This window comes from Eschrichtius robustus, chromosome 13, assembly GCF_028021215.1.
Source record: "Eschrichtius robustus isolate mEscRob2 chromosome 13, mEscRob2.pri, whole genome shotgun sequence".
NCBI lineage: Eukaryota > Metazoa > Chordata > Mammalia > Artiodactyla > Eschrichtiidae > Eschrichtius > Eschrichtius robustus.
The window spans coordinates 41,939,224-41,955,932 of record NC_090836.1 but is presented as its reverse complement, the minus strand read 5'-3'; the positions used below and the strand labels follow the sequence as shown (position 1 = coordinate 41,955,932).

Here is a 16,709-nt window from a genome sequence, read left to right as displayed (position 1 = left end):
CCTCCTGTTCCCCACACTCCTCTGGCTCTAGTAGGAGTGCACAGTCTTCTGCCTGTACTCCAGGGGTCGCTCCAGGGCCTGGACACTCTCCTCTCCTCATGCCTCAGGATATCCCATGATGACTTCATCTTCCCTTATGGCTTTAAACATCAGCTATATGATGATGATTCCCCAATTTATCCCTAGTCCCAATCTCTCCCCGGAGTCATACAGCTGTATACCCGAACACCCAACCAAGCATCTCAACTGATTGCCCACTGGCACCTCCAACTCAATTCATCCGAATAGAACTCATCATCTTTCCTTCTTACCCAAACGAGCTTCTCCACTTACGCTCCCTATCTTAATGCATAAACATCACTCTCCATTTACTGCCAAAGCCAGAAACCAGGGTATCATCAGTGCCTCATCTTTTGTACCCTTAAACCCAGTCTATTATCAAGCCCTATCCAGTCTACATTTTATGTGTCTTCTCCTTGGTGACTACCCTAATTTAGGCTACTGACTGATCTCCTTGTCTCTAGTTTTACTCTGTCAGTCTATGCTCCATACTAAGCCAGAGAGATCTTTCTAAAATCCAGATCTCATACCATGCCTGTTTAAAAACTTAATAGCTTTTCATGAATTTAATCACGACCTATAAAGATTTGTGTGACAGCTCTTCAGCCTGGCTGTATGATATTCCATTGTATGGATGGACCATAATTTATTTAACTAGTTCTCTAGTGATAGATGTTTGAATTGTTTGTAAACTTTTGCTACCGTAAATAATGCTATAGTTGAAAATTTTATATATAGTTTATTTTGCATGTGTGCAAGTATATTGGATTAGAAATTATATTCATTTGTAATTTTGGCAAGTACTGACAATTTACAGTTCTACCGGTAACATATATGAGGGCCTGTTTCTCCATAACCAGGCCAAGGGCATATTGTCAAACATTCGGATTTTTTTGCCTGTCTATAGGTGAAAAATGATATCTAAATGTAGTTTCAATTTTCTTGTGTATGAGATTGAGCATTTTTTCATATGTCTAAGAGCCATTTATCTTTTCTTTTATGTTAACCATCCCATTTTGTTATTGGATTTTTGTTCTTTTTCATATTGATTTGAAGGGATTTTGTATATACCGAGCAAATTAGTCCTTTTGTCTGTGGTATGAGCTGCAAACATTTCCCCCAGTTTGCCATTTGTCTTTGTTTATGGTGTTTTTTGCTCTGCAGAAATTATAGATTTTTATGTTGACAGAATTGTCTTTTTTAATGCTTTGGGAAACTTTGTGCTATTCTGAGATATTTTCTCCACTACGACATACAAATTTATAGTTTTACTATTTTACATTTATTTAAACACAATTGATTCATATGGATTTATTTTAGCGTAAGAACTAAAGTAGAGATACCACATTATTTTTTTTTCAGGTGGCTACACAATTGTCTCAATACCACTTACTGTATAATCTTTTCCCTACTGATAGAGAATGCCATCTTTATCATATACTAACATTTTCAATGTTTTGGGTCTATTTCTGGACTCTTTATTTTGTTCTCTTGATCAAATTGTCCATGCTTGCACTAGTGTCCTCTGGATTTTACTATTTTAGATATTGTAGCTTTTATTGGTTTAATATCCAATAGAGCTAGTCCCCTTTCATTAACTTTTTCAGAATGTTCATGGTTATTCTTGATGCAAAAATTTCCATATGAACTTTATATTCAGGTTATGTAGTCTGTTGGTATTAGATTGTGTTACATTTATAGATTAATGAGAGCTGACGTCTTTATGACAGTGAGTCTTTCTACCCAAAAATAGAGTATGCCTTTCCATTTATTCATGTCTCCTTTTGTGTCCTTCAGTAGCATTTTTAGTTTTGGGCACCTAGATCTAGCACATTGGTAAGATTACTCTTGGTTACATTACATTTTCATTGCTATTGTAAATGATACATTTTATTCTCATATACTTTCTAATTGGCTGTTGTTCATTGACTTTTTATATATTAATTTGTACCCACTTTGCTAAAATGTCTTATTTGTATTAGTTTTTCAGTTGATATCCTTGGATTTTCCAGTTAGGCTATTATATCATAAATAAATAATGGTAATTTCACCTCTTCTTCTCTAGTTTTTTTATCTCATTCCTCTCTCTTCTGCAATTAAGTAGGCTAGTACTTCCAAAGCAGTGTTAAATAAAAATAGTCACAGGGGCCATCCTTGTGGAATACCTAACTTCAATGCGAATAATTTAGGTTTCCTCATTAAGTGTGATTCTGGCTTTCGGACTGAGATATATACATTTTGTCATGTTAAATAAGTCGGATGTTTCATAAAGTTTGTGATTCTCTACCTTGGGGGTTGGTATTTCAGAGAGATTCAGTCTGTGTATGAGACTCATCCTTTGCAAATGGTCTCTCCTCCCTTAGAGAAAAAAAAAAAAGTGTACAGATATCAAGTAGAGTTCATGCTGACTTAAAATGCATTGTGAATCCAAAGGCAACTTTGTACTGGTGAACGGCTTTATTAAACTTGCCTTCCTAAGAAGGTATATTTGAGCCAACAGCAGAGAGATCCTGTGTCCTCTGACCGAGTGCCCAGAAGGTAACAGCCTTAGGTGAAAGAAAAACTGGTCCTGCTCTAGTGGATGGGAGCCGGGAGGGGCTGTGCTATCAAAGTCTGGGTCCTAGACTGACCACCTGGCAGGAGACACCAAGACCCAAGCCCTAAGAACAGTACCAACAGCTAACATTTTTAAAGCACTTGCTATATACGACGTACTTGTTTAAACAGTGAGTGATTTACTCCTCAGAACCATCCTACAAAGTGGGTACTATTATTTCCCCGCAGATGATGGCAAACTGAGGCAAAGAAATATATTAACTTCTCAAGGTCACAAGATGGTAGGTGATAGAGCTAAGGTTTAAAGTCAGGCAGAGCCTGTATTCTTAACCACCATGTCCTAATCCCCCAGATGAAGGAGGCTGGGGCCCTGAGCAAAGATCCAGAAGAAACCATGATGATCGTGGCCTCCACGGTAAGCCACGTCTATCCCAGGGATAGTGCTGCACTGTGAAAGATTACCCTGGAGCCAGGGACAGTTAACTGGAGGTTAGATGACTGGTGCCATTGCTAACTTTTCTTTTTATCCACACTCTTCTTTTTGTTCCTTTGCTGGCTCCTCCTCTACCTTAACTTAAATGTTGGAGTGCCCCAGGCATGGGTCTTGGACCTTCCTATTCTCTGTCTATACTCTCTCCCTAGGCATTGGCATCATCTTCATGAGAATGATTCCCTAATGTATATCTCCAGCCCAGGTCTCCTCCCTGACTGGACTAGTGTGCCCACCTCTCTACTCAACACCTCCACCAGAATACCTCACAGGCATCTCATACTTAACATGTCTAAACAGAACTCTTCATTTCTGCGCCTATACAAACCTCCTCCTCCCACAGACTTCCCCTTTCCCCTAGGTTTATTTAACATGCTTATTCAACAAATATTTATTAAGTACCTACTATAGCAGTGAACAAAACAGACAAACCCCCCTGCCCTCATAGAGCTTATATTCTACTGCTGGGGGACATATAATAAACAGGAAAAAAATAAGTAAATTACATCACACATTAGGAGAAAATAAATGCTAACGAAAAAACAAAGCAGGGAAGGGATACAGAATGCAGGGGATGGGGACTGAAACTTTTTTTTTTAAATAAATTTATTTATTTATGGCTGTGTTGGGTCTTCGTTTCTGTGCGAGGGCTTTCTCCAGTTGTGGCAAGCGGGGGCCACTCTTCATCGCGGTGCGCGGGCCTCTCACTGTCGCGGCCTCTCCCGTCGCAGAGCACAGGCTCCAGATGCGCAGGCACAGTATCTGTGGCTCACGGGCTTAGTTGCTCCGCGGCATGTGGGATCTTCCCAGACCAGGGCTCGAACCCGTGTCCCCTGAATTGGCAGGCGGATTCTTAACCACTGTGCCACCAGGGAAGCCCTGAAACTTTTAAAAGACCAAGTGAGAGGAGCAGGAGATGAGGTCGTGACCTCATGAGCTTTTACTCCAAGGATGATGGAGGATTTTGAACAGAGGCTTGACATGAGTGGATTTCCATTTCTTTTAGCTGCTGTGAAGAAATTGGAGGAGAGGCGGTAAAGATGAAAGCTGGGAGACTAGTTAGGGAGCTCTTGCAATAGTCCAGGTGAGAGAAGGTGAATCCAGCGTATTTGGATCAGGAAATAGCGTTGGAGCTGATGAGATATGACCAGATTCTGGATATATTCTAAAGAGGGGGGGTTGTCGCATATCCATCCAGGTACTCAGGCCAAAATTCTAGATCTTATCCTTGATTCTTCCTTTTCTCTCATATCCTATATTCAATCCATCAGTAAGCCCTTGTGGTTCCACCTGCAAAATATACATCGAAGTCACTATTTCTGTCCGTCTTCACTGCCCCCACAACCCAGCTAAACCACCCGAGTTTACCTCTCTCACTTGGATTGCTACAATAGCCTCTTCATCTGATCTCTCTCCTTCCTCTTTTGCCCCCCTACAATCCGTTCTCCACAAGTAGACAAAGGGATTATTTAAAAAATTAAATCATATCACAGGATGGATGCTTTTGCTTGCCATCCTTTAAGGGCTTTCTAATGCATTAAGAATAAAGGCCAAGGGGACTTCCCTAGGGGTCCAGTGGTTGAGACTCTGTGCTTCCACTGCAGGGGGCATGGGTTCGATCCCTGGTGGGGGAACTAAGATCCTGCATGCTGTGCAGCATGGCAATCAATCAATCAATCAAATTGTTTAAAAAAAGAATAAAGAACAAAATCTATACCATGAACTACAAGGCCTAATGTGATCTGCCCTGATGACCTCTCTATTCTCATCTCCCTCCCTCTTTTTCTTGATCATCCTGTTCCAGCCACACTAAACTCCTTCCTCCTCCTCAAACTCACCAAGTTCTTTTCTGCTTTGGAGTTATGCTGTCCCCTCTGACTAGGTCATCTTACCCCAGCTCTTTGCCTAACTGGTCCCTTATCAGCTGTCAAATCTCAATTCAATTGTCACCTCCTTAGAGACCTCCCTGATAACTCTCACCTAGTATAGCTACTATGCTATATCTAGTATAGTCCATCACACCTTGTATCAGAAAACACAGTCTTTCAGGGGAAATAAAATAGGTTAATACTCATTAAGCAAGATCACAAATGAACAGGGGACTCTTAAAGCAGAAGGCTATCATACACTGTCAGGCCCAGAAGGGCTAGCCTCCCATCTGACACTTGAATCGCCTGGCAATGTCCAGGTGATGTGTGCTTGACACCTCCACTGAGGGGACCACCCTAGCTGCTGGACAGCTTTGGAATTGTATCTTTCTTATTCTGAGCCGCAGTGTGTTTCTCTAAGGCTATTACCCTTTTGTGCCCCTCCAAGGAAGCATAAAACAAATAGAAACCCTCTTTTAGAGAACAGTCTTTCTGGTTTCTCAAGACAGCTCTCACACCCCCAAACTCCCAACTTTTCCTGTAGTTTTGTCCTCCCATCTCCAGGGCACTCTCCTCTGAAGGTGCTTCCTTTGGTCGTCTTACCTCCCGGGGCCCACAGCTGCCTCCAGCAATCCAGGTGGGGTCGGGCTGATGGGAAGGGCACTCCTTCTCCCAGGGCCTCTACCTTATAGAACCGCAGCCTACAACCCTCCCTCCGTTCCTTAGACCTCAACCTCCCTGCCCCTTCTATATGCATCTCTCCGGCTGGAGGGAGCTCAACATCATCTCCCCGTATTGTGCCTAGCACAGGGCCCGCCACAGAGTAGTTTCTCTAAAACCTTTGGTGGAATCAAACAATCCATAATTGGTCCTGAGAAACTATCAAAGAGTCCTCGATATCTCAGGAGGCTGCAAGATTCGGAAGCCGAAATCTAGTCAGCCGCCCGGCCCCACCCTCGGGCCCGCCCCTTCCAGCGTTGCCTCATCTCGCTACTCAGGCTATCCCGCCCCAAGTCTCGCCTTTCCCTTTAATCACTTCCACCAACCTGGATCCTATAATCCCTGATGCCTCCCTATATGTTGTCCCAATTGGGAAAGCCTTTAATTTCCGCTGTTAACAAAACAGCGACACCTTCGCTACCACGGCCACGCCCCCTTACCCACGTTACCGGGGCGAACCGGAAGGGGTTGCGCAGCCCTTAGTTCGTAGACCCGGAAGTAGACGGGCCTCACGGAAGCCGGCTTTGGCCCTGCGGCTGCTGCAGGCGCCGCGGAGAAGTTGTTGGAGCTGGCAGCCTAGGAATGGTGAGACCTCGCGGTTCGCCTCTGAGTGTTCTGAGCAGAGTTGGGGGTGAAATGGAGTTCCCCAGAGTGCCGCCGGGGACGACACCCCGCCAGGTTTGGGGCCCCGCCCCGGGAGCGCCCCGAAAATCTGCGCATGCGTGGGCCGGACCGGGCCAGAATCTGGTCCGAGAAGTTACGCATGCGCAAAGGTGGCATGCCGAGGGTGGGGTGAGAATTGGTCTGGGAGTTGACTCCCTTTCCCCGCCACCGGCCCGTGGGGCTTAAACCAAGGCTGCGAGGGCATCGGGGTTCACTCGGTGCTTTGCTTTTGAGTTGCAGGGCTGACTTCGTCACCACTCCTATCCCGAGCCCCTGAAACAGACCTGGACTAATCCCCTACTGTGGGTGTGCCCTTGCGGGGAGAACGAGGGGCGGAGGGCCGGAGAAGGCAGGGGGCGCTGACCCTGCCTCAGTCTACCCGCGGAATCGGGCCCTTCACCCTCTCCCCAGGTGGCAAGATTCCCAGCCGTATCAAATGGTACGGCGCGAGGAGCGCACCTGGGGGCAGGGCTGGAACGCTGCGCGGAGAGACGCCCTGGTCAGAAGGGGCGGGACTCTTCGAAGCGGCGCGCTCCGCAGAGTCCCTAATACCTGAGTTCTCCGGACTTAGGCGAGGGCCCCTGCCGCCCAGGGCGGTTGATATTTGCTCAGTTCCCAAGCCGCGTTTTTTAGCTTCCACGAGGTACCACCCACTAAATCTTCAGCCAGAGCTTTAAATAAAAAAAAGTGAGATGGACTGGTTGGAGTTCAATCTCCGTTTCCTTTTCCCTGCTTTGGGCTGGGAGGGGAGCTGAATGGGCAGCTGACAAAGAAAAAGTGAGCCAAGAATCCCTTGTTTCTTGCTAGTTTATAGTCAAGGCCCTTAACCTAGGGGCTATGAGTAGAATTAGAGTGGTTTGTGAACCTCCTAAAATGTGTACATTTTTTTAGGGTCCATAGCTTTTATCACTGTCTCAGAGATGTCGGTGACCTTCGAAAGGCTACTGGTTTATCAGGGTCATATTGGCAGAATATATTGTGTCTCTTCTCCTGGTGTTTCCCCTAGCTTATGGGATCCTGGGGACCTGTTCCAGTATAAGGAGGTGAGGCTGGCCAGTTCGAAGCCTGAGCCTCAGGGAGCCTCATTTCTCCTTTGCAGAATCTCTTCTCAGCCTCTAAGCTCACCTGGTCAGAATCCTTGGATGAACCTGTGGGACCCTTCCTTCTAGCCCTGTGGTTTGGAACCAGTGGCTTTGGGACTGTGAGAGGATGGACAAAGGTAGTATGAGGCCGGGCCAGCTCCCCAAACGCTCAGGCGCCAAGCATCTGCTGATTCCACCCCGTGCCTGGCACGTGTGTCTTTCGGTCCTGGCTGGGCATTGCCACCTCCCCCTGGGCCAGCACCACCCACGTACCTCTCGGCAGAGGCCACAATTGACTGACTTGCTGTTGAGCTGACGCTCTTTGGCATGGCTGCATTTTGATGGCAGAGGGAGCAGTTATGCCCAGAGCCCGGTGTGTCGGCATCACCAGTCTGACCTGAGCACCATGTGCTGCACGACATGACACGTGGCACCGGGAGAACTGCCCAGCGTGGAAGGTCTGGGCCCAGATGGGATCTGGATGGCCAAGGAACTCCCACCTTAAAACTTCAAGTGTCAAGGAAGCAGGGGAGGGACCAAGAGGGCTGGTAGGGGAAGGGGGGCTGAGGAGGGGTCCCATGTGCAGAGGCTCAGGGCTCTGCTAGGCATTTAGGAGGCCTGGGTTCACCACTTCTCTTTTTCTAGATTCTCAGGGGCTGCTAGATTCATCCCTGATGGCATCAGGCACTGCCAGCCGCTCAGAGGATGAGGAGTCACTGGCAGGGCAGAAGCGGGCCTCCTCACAGGCTTTGGGCACCATCCCTAAACGAAGAAGCTCCTCCAGGTACTAGGGTTTGAAGGGCCAGAGACTGAGACTGCTGCATGCTTTCGCCCCTGTTGGGAATGGCTCCCTGAGCCCCTCTGGGGCCCAACTGTTGGCAGACCCTTGTGCTTTTCCTGTCCCTGCTAAGTCCCTCCCCATGAGACTGAGAGCAAGGGAGGGAGATCTTAGGTCTTGGACAGGAAATCTTTGTGGTGCAGTATGCTGTCATCTCAGGGGTGGAGCATAGCAGTTCCATGCCCCACCCACTGAGCCAGAGCAGTTAGCATCCTGCCTGCTGGGAACCTGCTCTACTTTAGGAGCTGGGTGTGTGTGAGTGGGTACTGGGGATGGGGCACAGAGCGCTCACTGGGTAGGACTCTTCTCAGGTTCATCAAGAGAAAAAAGTTTGACGATGAGCTGGTGGAGAGCAGCCTGGCTAAGTCCTCTACCCGGGCGAAGGGGGCCAGTGGGGTGGAACCAGGGCGCTGTTCGGGGAGTGAACCCTCCTCCAGTGAGAAGAAGAAGGTGAGGATTGGGAGACGTGGGGAATGGAGAGGGGTGGGGGCCAGTGCCAGATTTTGTGTTTCCCCACAACCTTTGCCAGCTGGCAAGAGCCCTGCAGAGGAGGCTTATGAGAGGATCAAGTTGCCCCGGCCCACCTCAGATGCCTCCCTCCTGGGATCCCATCCCTCACTACTCCGCTTTTCTTGCTGCACCCATCACCACCCTGTCAGTGCATCCTGTATCACATTCTGTGTAGGAGGCATAGAGCGTGCATCTATTCTGGGAGCAGACAGCCTGTTCCGAGCATTGCTGGCTGTAAAAATAACCCCCAGGTGGCATTGCTCTGGCCCCAGACGCTGTACCAGCAAGAGTGTTTTCCTGGTATCCTCCCCACCCACCCTCCATGCTGGGGTTGGGGGGCGCCACCAGCAAAAAGAAGACCCCATATGGTCAAGGACTGTGTAGAAGTACTTTGATGGGGGCGGGAAAGGGGAGGGAGGGGCACTAGGAAGCTGAGCCCCCTGCCTGTGGTTTGTTGTTGGGTGGGGCTGGAGCTGCCACACAGTGTGCGAAGCTCTAGGCCTGAAGCCCTAGCTGCCCTGATGAGCTCACTCTGCTCCTGCCTTCTGCCCAGGTGTCCAAGGCCCCCAGCACCCCTGTGCCGCCCAGCCCAGCCCCAGCCCCTGGACTCACGAAACGTGTGAAGAAGAGCAAACAGCCACTCCAGGTGACCAAGGATCTGGGCCGCTGGAAGCCTGCGGACGACCTCCTGCTCATCAATGCCGTGTTGCAGGTAGTGCTTCCCACCACAGGGGTTGTGTTCGCCTTCCCCCCGCAGCCTCCAGTTCCCAGCCCCCCATCTAGCCCGGCAGTGTCCTGTAGGTGGCACGGGAGGGTTCTTCCCAGCTCTAAGGCTGGAGCAAACCACTCTGGGGCCTTGCAGACTAATGACCTGACATCTGTCCACCTGGGCGTGAAGTTCAGCTGCCGCTTCACCCTGAGGGAAGTCCAGGAGCGCTGGTACGCCCTGCTCTACGATCCTGTCATCTCCAAGTGAGTGGGCTGGCCCCAGCAGTGGCGTGGTACTGGGGACACCAGAATTTGGCTCCTGAACAGAAAGAATTGTACAGGGGAGGGGCCTGGGAGGCAGGGCTCCCTGGGGCCTTGTATCTTCTGAGATGATACTGAAGACCTGCCAGGCTTCAGGGGGAAGCTGCTTCCTGCTACCAACCCTGCTAATCCAGGCTGGATGTCAGGAGCAAGGACCTGGAAGCCAAGGAAGTAGCATGAGAGAAAACACTACATGAGTGCCAGGAGCCCTGTTCTACCACCGTGTGCATTGTGGTTTGGGGCGGTGGTCACCTCCCAGCCTTCCCACACTGACCTCCCGCAGTTTCTTCCTCCAGAAGAAGGAGTTGGAACAGAAGAACACCAGGGCCTCTTCCAGCTCCAACAGTCCAAATACACCTATGCACACACACAACACACACTCTTCCTTCTCAGTCACTTCGTTTGACATCATCAGAATTTGGTCGAATCCTTAACACCCATCTTCTAATCCACAGCCCCTGTCACCACTTAAGCTATAGCCACAGCCCTGATATACCAGGAAATGGGCAGGGCACAGCTTGGGAAAGAGGAGGTGGCTAGTGGGTGGCAGCTTTGGCCAAGTAAGGAGAAAGTTCTTGGGGCACTAGCAGCAGCCGGTCTCAGGATCTCCCTCCAGACTGGCCTGTAGGCGGCTGTGCCCTTGAGCCTCTTCACGGGGTTGAACACAGGAACCTGAGTTTTCTGAGTTGCCTGTTAATGTTTTCAGCAGATGCACGAGGTCACAGGTCCTGTGCTAAGCCTTGGGCTCTTCCTGTTGAGGGCCTGGATCTTTGAGTTCTGGATCTCAAAGGCCTGCAGGCTTTGGAGAAGTAGGAACCCCAGATTGCTTGACACCCTTCCTTCAACCCTGCCCTGCCATCTATCTCCCTCCTGCCCAGGCTGGCCTGCCAGGCCATGAGACAGCTGCACCCAGAGGCCATTGCCGCCATCCAGAGCAAGGCCCTGTTTAGCAAGGCTGAAGAGCAGCTGCTGAGCAAAGTGGGATCGGTAAGGCTGAGGGCTGGTAATGCTCAGGGGCAGGGCGGGAGCCGGCTAACCTGGAAAACTGACTGCGGGGAGGCTCCACTGCTTGGAGACGCACGTACACCTGCAAGGCCTTTGTGGACCGGGTCCTCAGGGAGAGCCAAGCCTGGCTTCCTGGGCGGCAGTAGCTATCGCTTTTTCCAGCTCCTGCTGGGGACTGGGACAGGGGGCACGGATGGTACGGCAGAGACAGGAGCAGGGAAACCCAGATGCCCAGAGTGTGCTTCTTGCCCTCCAGACCAGCCAGCCTACCTTGGAGACCTTCCAGGACCTGCTGCACAGACACCCTGATGCCTTCTACCTGGCCCGTACTGCCAAGGCTCTGCAGGCCCATTGGCAGCTCATGAAGCAGTATTACCTGTTGGAGGACCAGACAGGTAACTGGGCCCAGGAGCTGGCAGAGTGAGGGTGCGTCGTGTATGTGAGTGTGAAGGGGGCTGGACACAGCTCCCCTCAGGTGCCCTGTAACAAATCCCTCCGTGGCCCCCAGTGTCTTGTTCACCTCTCTTTGTAGCAAAAACCACTTCCTTCCAGAGGGAGAGAAAGTGGCTGGAATGGTCTTCAGGATCATGGTGAGGGTAGCCAAAATTGCCTAGAATCCTGAACAAAAAGACTAAATGGCAGAGTTGTCTCCCACTTCTTGACTTTTTTGTGTTTTTTGACATGTTTTACCATTACATAAATAATAATACATTCTTCACAAGTAACATTCAAACATGAGTAAAATGTGGAAGTCCCTTCACCGCTCACCCTTCCCCCTTTCCCACCCACTTTCTCTAAGGCTTTCTGCCCCTTCCCTCTCTCCACACTCCTTCTCACTGCCTCTCCTTCCACCAAGCATTTGTGCTGTGGGGCTGCCATCAGGCCATTCCCAAATTCCTGCAGGGACTTTAACCCAGGCCGCCTGTCTTTCTCCTTTCCCTAGGGCCAGAAAGCTTCCTTTCTTCCCTCACCAGCAAAACTCTCACTCTCCTAATAACAGATATTAGGAAAGCAGTCTGATTAAACTGCAGGAAGCTCTTCAGTTAGATTTGGGTTTCAGGGTCAGACTTCCATAGTCCAAGCACACTTTACTTTTACTTCCTAAAGATTATTGCATGTTGGCTACTATGTAGTTGTTCATACTGTTCTGAAAATGAAGCTTCAGTTCTGCCTGTCACCTTACTCGCTAGGTCCTGCAGCTTCTGGATAATAAAAGATTCCTACCAGAGGATTTTATTATTTTTTTTTATTAATTAATTACTTAATTTATTTATGGTTGTGTTGGGTCTTCGTTTCTGTGCGAGGGCTTTCTCTAGTTGTGGCAAGTGGGGGGCCACTCTTCATCGCGGTGCGCGGGCTTCTCGCTATCGCGGCCTCTCGTTGCGGAGCACAGGCTCCAGACGCGCAGGCTCAGTAATTGTGGCTCACGGGCCCAGTCGCTCCGCGGCATGTGGGATCTTCCCGGACCAGGGCTTGAACCCGTGTCCCCTGCGTTGGCAGGCAGATTCTCAACCACTGTGCCACCAGGGAAGCCCCTACCAGAGGATTTTAGGAAATCTTGTCAGGGGAGGCCCCATCTTTCCTTCCTCAGGATCTCTGAATTTAGTGCCCAGTGGGCAGCCCACTTTATTCCAGATCTCTGCTGCTTCCTCAGGCTCAGCTATCACTGACCTCCCACAGAGAGAACAGACACTGGATAAAGTTTATTTTTACTGCTGTAGCTAGCTCCTTTGTCACTATTTTAAAAGTTGCCTTGTGTATATTTGGTTTTTTGTTTGTTTGTTTTTAATAAGTTTATTTTATTTTTGGCTGCATTGGGTCTTCGTTGCTGTGCACGGGCTTTCTCTAGTTGTGGCAAGCGGGGGCTACTCTCCGTTGCGGTGTGCGGGCTTCTTGTTGCGGTGGCTTCTCTTGTTGTGGAGCACGGGCTGTAGGCGCGCGGGCTTCAGTAGTTGTGGCACGCAGGTTCAGTAGTTGTGGCTCACGGGCTCTAGAGCACAGGCTCAGTAGTTGTGGTGCCCGGGCTTAATTGCTCCGCAGCATGTGGTATCTTCCCGGACCAGGGCTTGAACCCGTGTCCCCTGCATTGGCAGGCGGGTTCTTAACCACTGCGCCACCAGGGAAGCCCCTATTGTGTATATTTGTTAACGTAAAGGTATAATTTTTCTCTTCAAGAGTTGTCTTATGTGGATATTTGACTTCTCCTTTGCTATTTCATGCTTGGAGTCCCTAGGAACAGGGAGTATACACTGCTTACCTGTCAAGTCAGCTGAATATTAGGTTGGTAGGATTCAGGCAGCTCTGGCGAGGTGACTGCCCCAACCCCGTCTCCCCACAGTCTGAACTAAGGTGGAGGGCGGTGGTGGTGGAGCATTTGTGGCTCCTGTGCAGCCCCCCTCGCATCCCTGGCAGTGATGACACCTCAGGGGTTGTCAGACTCCTCAACCAGCAGTCTCACTAGCTAGTCAGAGCTGCTGCTGAGCAGACGCTGCAGTCCTGGGAACAACTGACACTAAGGCAGGAGTTCTCAGATTTGGGGACCCCAATCGCTTTTACATTTTGACCAGAAAAGAACTGAAAAACTTGCATGAAACAATATTTATCCTGAATACATCTGATGGATTCTGATATTACTGCATTCCCTTTCTTTCTTTTTTTTTTTGGAATAAAGTGAATTTCATGACCTGTTAACGTGTCATGACCCACAATTTGAAAACACTGGCTTAAGGCTCCCTTCTGATACATCCTGAGTGAGACTTGACTGGCATGTGCCTCTCAGCCCCTTGCCGAATGTGGCAGAAAATGTTTGGGAGCATGTGATGTGGTAGAAGAGGCAGTTTGGATTTGGAATCAGGAAAGCAGGCCTTGATTCCTGGCTGTGTCCTGAGCTAGTCACATAGTTTAACCCTTCCTCCTGTATCTGTTTCCTCATCTGTAACGTGCAGCTAATAGTAATGCCTTCCCTACGTAGTTCAAGGCTTTGTAAGTGAGAACTCTTCGCACACTGAAAAGGCCATGCAAAGGTCAACTTTTTTTTTTTTTGGCTGCATTGGGTCTTTGTTGCTGCACGCGGGCTTTCTCTAGTTGCGGCGAGCGGGGACTACTCTTCATTGCAGTGCACGAGCTTCTCATTGCAGTGGCTTCTCTTGTTGCAGAGCATGGGCTCTAGGCGCGTGGGCTTCAGTAGTTGTAGCACATGGGCTTCAGTAGTTGTGGAGCGCGGGCTCTAGAGTGCAGGCTCAGTAGTTGTGGCACACGGGCTTAGTTGCTCTGCGGCATGTGGGATCTTCCCGGACCAGGATTCGAACCCGTGTCCCCTGCGTTGGCCGGCGGATTCTTAACTACTGCGCCACCAGGGAAGCCCCAAAGGTCAATTTTAATTCCCTTCCCTTTCTAGAACCACCTCTGCCCCCCAGCTAACCCCAGGAATGCTTTGTGCCAAAGTAGCGTGCAGTCTGATCTGCATGCATGCTGTTACCTGTATCAGGTTAACTTTTGTTGATTTCAGTACGAGACCGTCCCCATGGGCTGTCTTTACAGTTTGTCCTCTTAGTTCATTTGTCTGTTCAGCAGCTTGTGGTTGAGTAGGAGCATTGGCGCTGACCCTCCCTCTCTCCTTCGTTCAGTGCAGCCGCTGCCCAAGGGGGACCAAGTGCTGAATTTCTCCGACGCAGAGGACTTGATTGATGACAGTAAGCTCAAGTGAGTGGCTGGGGCCACAGGCAGGGCACAGAGAGCTGAGTGTCTCCCCAGGACAGAGCTCCCTGTGCTGCCCGGCCCTGCCTCTCCTGCTGCAGGGAACGGAGCCCAGCCCAGACTCGGCCTGGAGCTCCAGTTGTAGCTGTTGGTCTCCCTGCTAAGCGCCCTCTCCGTCCCTCCCGCCCCGTTGTACCTTACCCCCACCCTAGAGAGGGAAGCTAGGCTAAGGCCAGAGGAACAGCCCACGGGGCCACTGGGCTGAGGGACTGAGGGATCCTACTGAGCCCAGTAGCACCTAATGGTGATGGCAGGTGAGCTCAAATTGGAGCCTGATTCATCCTTCTCTTCTTTCCCCCCAGGGACATGCGAGATGAAGTCCTAGAACATGGTGAGTGTGCCTTGGTGGGGACAGTGAGGGGGTGGGAGCTCCTGCTGGAACAGAGAGAAACAGTACAAGGTGCTGGTGACCTCAGAGAGTCCTTCCTTACCACCCCACTCCACCCCAGAGCTGACAGTGGCTGACCGGCGCCAGAAACGAGAGATTCGGCAGCTGGAACAGGAACTGCATAAGTGGCAGGTGCTAGTAGATAGCATCACAGGTGAGGAGGCCAGGGGACCAGCAGGGTCATGCTCCAAATCCCTTCGCCCCTCCCTGAGCCCCTGTAGTTGCTTGGCTGGGTTCACCCTCATTTCCCAGACCTCTAGCTCCTTTCCCTCAGTGGATCTTGCCCTGGCTCCCTGCCTTCCATGCTGTGGCTCTAGAGAGTGGACTCTTCTCTGACATGAGCTGCTCTCCCCCAGGCATGAGCTCTCCGGACTTTGACAACCAGACCCTGGCAGTGCTGCGGGGCCGCATGGTGCGGTACCTGATGCGCTCGAGAGAGGTGAGGCCGGTCCAGCCTTCCCTGTCCTCATCCCCGTCCCCACCCCTACCTCCCCCTTCCTAGGTTCCCCGTCTCCGTCGATCTTCCCCTCACTGCCCTTTCTATGTCTGGTCCCTGATTTCTCATCTTTCCCGGGCCTGTGTGGACTCCTCCCCATTCCTCAGGTTCCAGCCCTCACCTGCCCCATTTCCCCAGATCACCCTAGGCAGAGCAACCAAGGATAACCAGATTGACGTGGACCTGTCTCTGGAGGGTCCGGCCTGGAAGATCTCCCGGAAGCAAGGTACCAGCGGGAAGCAGTGTGAGGATGTCGCTCCCAGCCTCTCGCTGCCCTCTAGCCCTGGGGATTGGTCTCCGTGGGAACCTCAGGGACTGGGTGGGGCTGAGGAGTTCGCATTTTAAGATCTCTAACTTGGGAGTCCTGGGTGCCTTCTAGTGGCCCCAGGAAGCAGAGGGTACATGGGGGTTTCAGGCCCTCTTCTGGCCTTCCCCCCATCCCATCATACCCCCGTTCCTCTCTATTCCCATAGGTGTCATCAAGCTGAAGAACAACGGTGATTTCTTCATTGCCAATGAGGGCCGGCGGCCCATCTACATCGATGGACGACCTGTGCTGTGTGGCTCCAAATGGCGCCTTAGCAACAACTCCGTGGTGGAGGTGAGCTGGGGGGAGGTGGAAAGGCCAGGATGAGCCCCATGGTGTGGTGAGGCAGCGTCTGGGCCTGGCCCCGGCCCCTAGTCTCACCTCTGTCCTTAGCCACCCTTCTCTCCCGCCCACAGATTGCCAGCCTGCGATTCGTCTTCCTCATCAACCAGGACCTCATTGCCCTTATTCGGGCCGAGGCTGCCAAGATCACGCCACAGTGAGAAGTAGTAGCAGGACCCATGGGCTCTCTCTGGCCTCAGTTTCCCCTGCCCTCCCAGACCCCTGGAGCTGGCAACTCAGGCTCCTGGAAAAACCAGAGGGGGCTGTGGGAGACTCAGCTCCTGGCCCCTTGATCTGAGCCTCTCCGGGCGGGCGGAGCTGGCCCTGGGAAAGGGACCCTCAGGCTGGGACCCTCAGGCTGCCTTAGTGCCAGAGCCCCTCCCTTTCTCTCTCTGCAGAGGCCCCCTACCCTTTCCCCCAGATTCCCACCTTTGCTCCATGTCTCCAGCTGATTAGCTTCAGACTTTTCCTTTATTATTTTTCTTTTGTAAATACAAAGCACTGAGTTCCAAAGTAGTTTCTTTTATTTTATTTTTTTAATATAAAAAATGTGGGGACAGGTGAGGCAGGGGCACATGCAGGGGATAGCAGAACCCCTC

General features: G+C 50.8%; 1 protein-coding gene and 1 long non-coding RNA gene across 2 annotated transcripts; one reads left to right on the top strand and one right to left on the bottom strand.

Annotated features, from left to right (window-relative positions):
- Positions 1 to 3,482: 3,482 nt before the first annotated feature.
- LOC137775304 (uncharacterized) lies at positions 3,483 to 5,996 on the bottom strand. Its single transcript, XR_011076000.1, has 2 exons — positions 5,578 to 5,996; positions 3,483 to 4,396 (listed from the first exon to the last, which is right to left on the bottom strand). It is a non-coding gene; the product is annotated as an uncharacterized lncRNA (long non-coding RNA).
- A 192-nt stretch (positions 5,997 to 6,188) lies between these two features.
- MCRS1 (microspherule protein 1) lies at positions 6,189 to 16,616 on the top strand. Its single transcript, XM_068561042.1, has 15 exons — positions 6,189 to 6,279; positions 7,457 to 7,576; positions 8,085 to 8,223; positions 8,589 to 8,727; positions 9,341 to 9,499; positions 9,650 to 9,759; positions 10,695 to 10,803; positions 11,078 to 11,216; positions 14,448 to 14,523; positions 14,880 to 14,908; positions 15,027 to 15,119; positions 15,322 to 15,404; positions 15,600 to 15,687; positions 15,935 to 16,062; positions 16,185 to 16,616. Exons 2-15 carry the CDS (start codon positions 7,567 to 7,569, stop codon positions 16,269 to 16,271), a joined length of 1,389 nt encoding a protein of 462 aa, XP_068417143.1. The 5' UTR covers positions 6,189 to 6,279; positions 7,457 to 7,566; the 3' UTR covers positions 16,272 to 16,616.
- Positions 16,617 to 16,709: the final 93 nt, after the last annotated feature.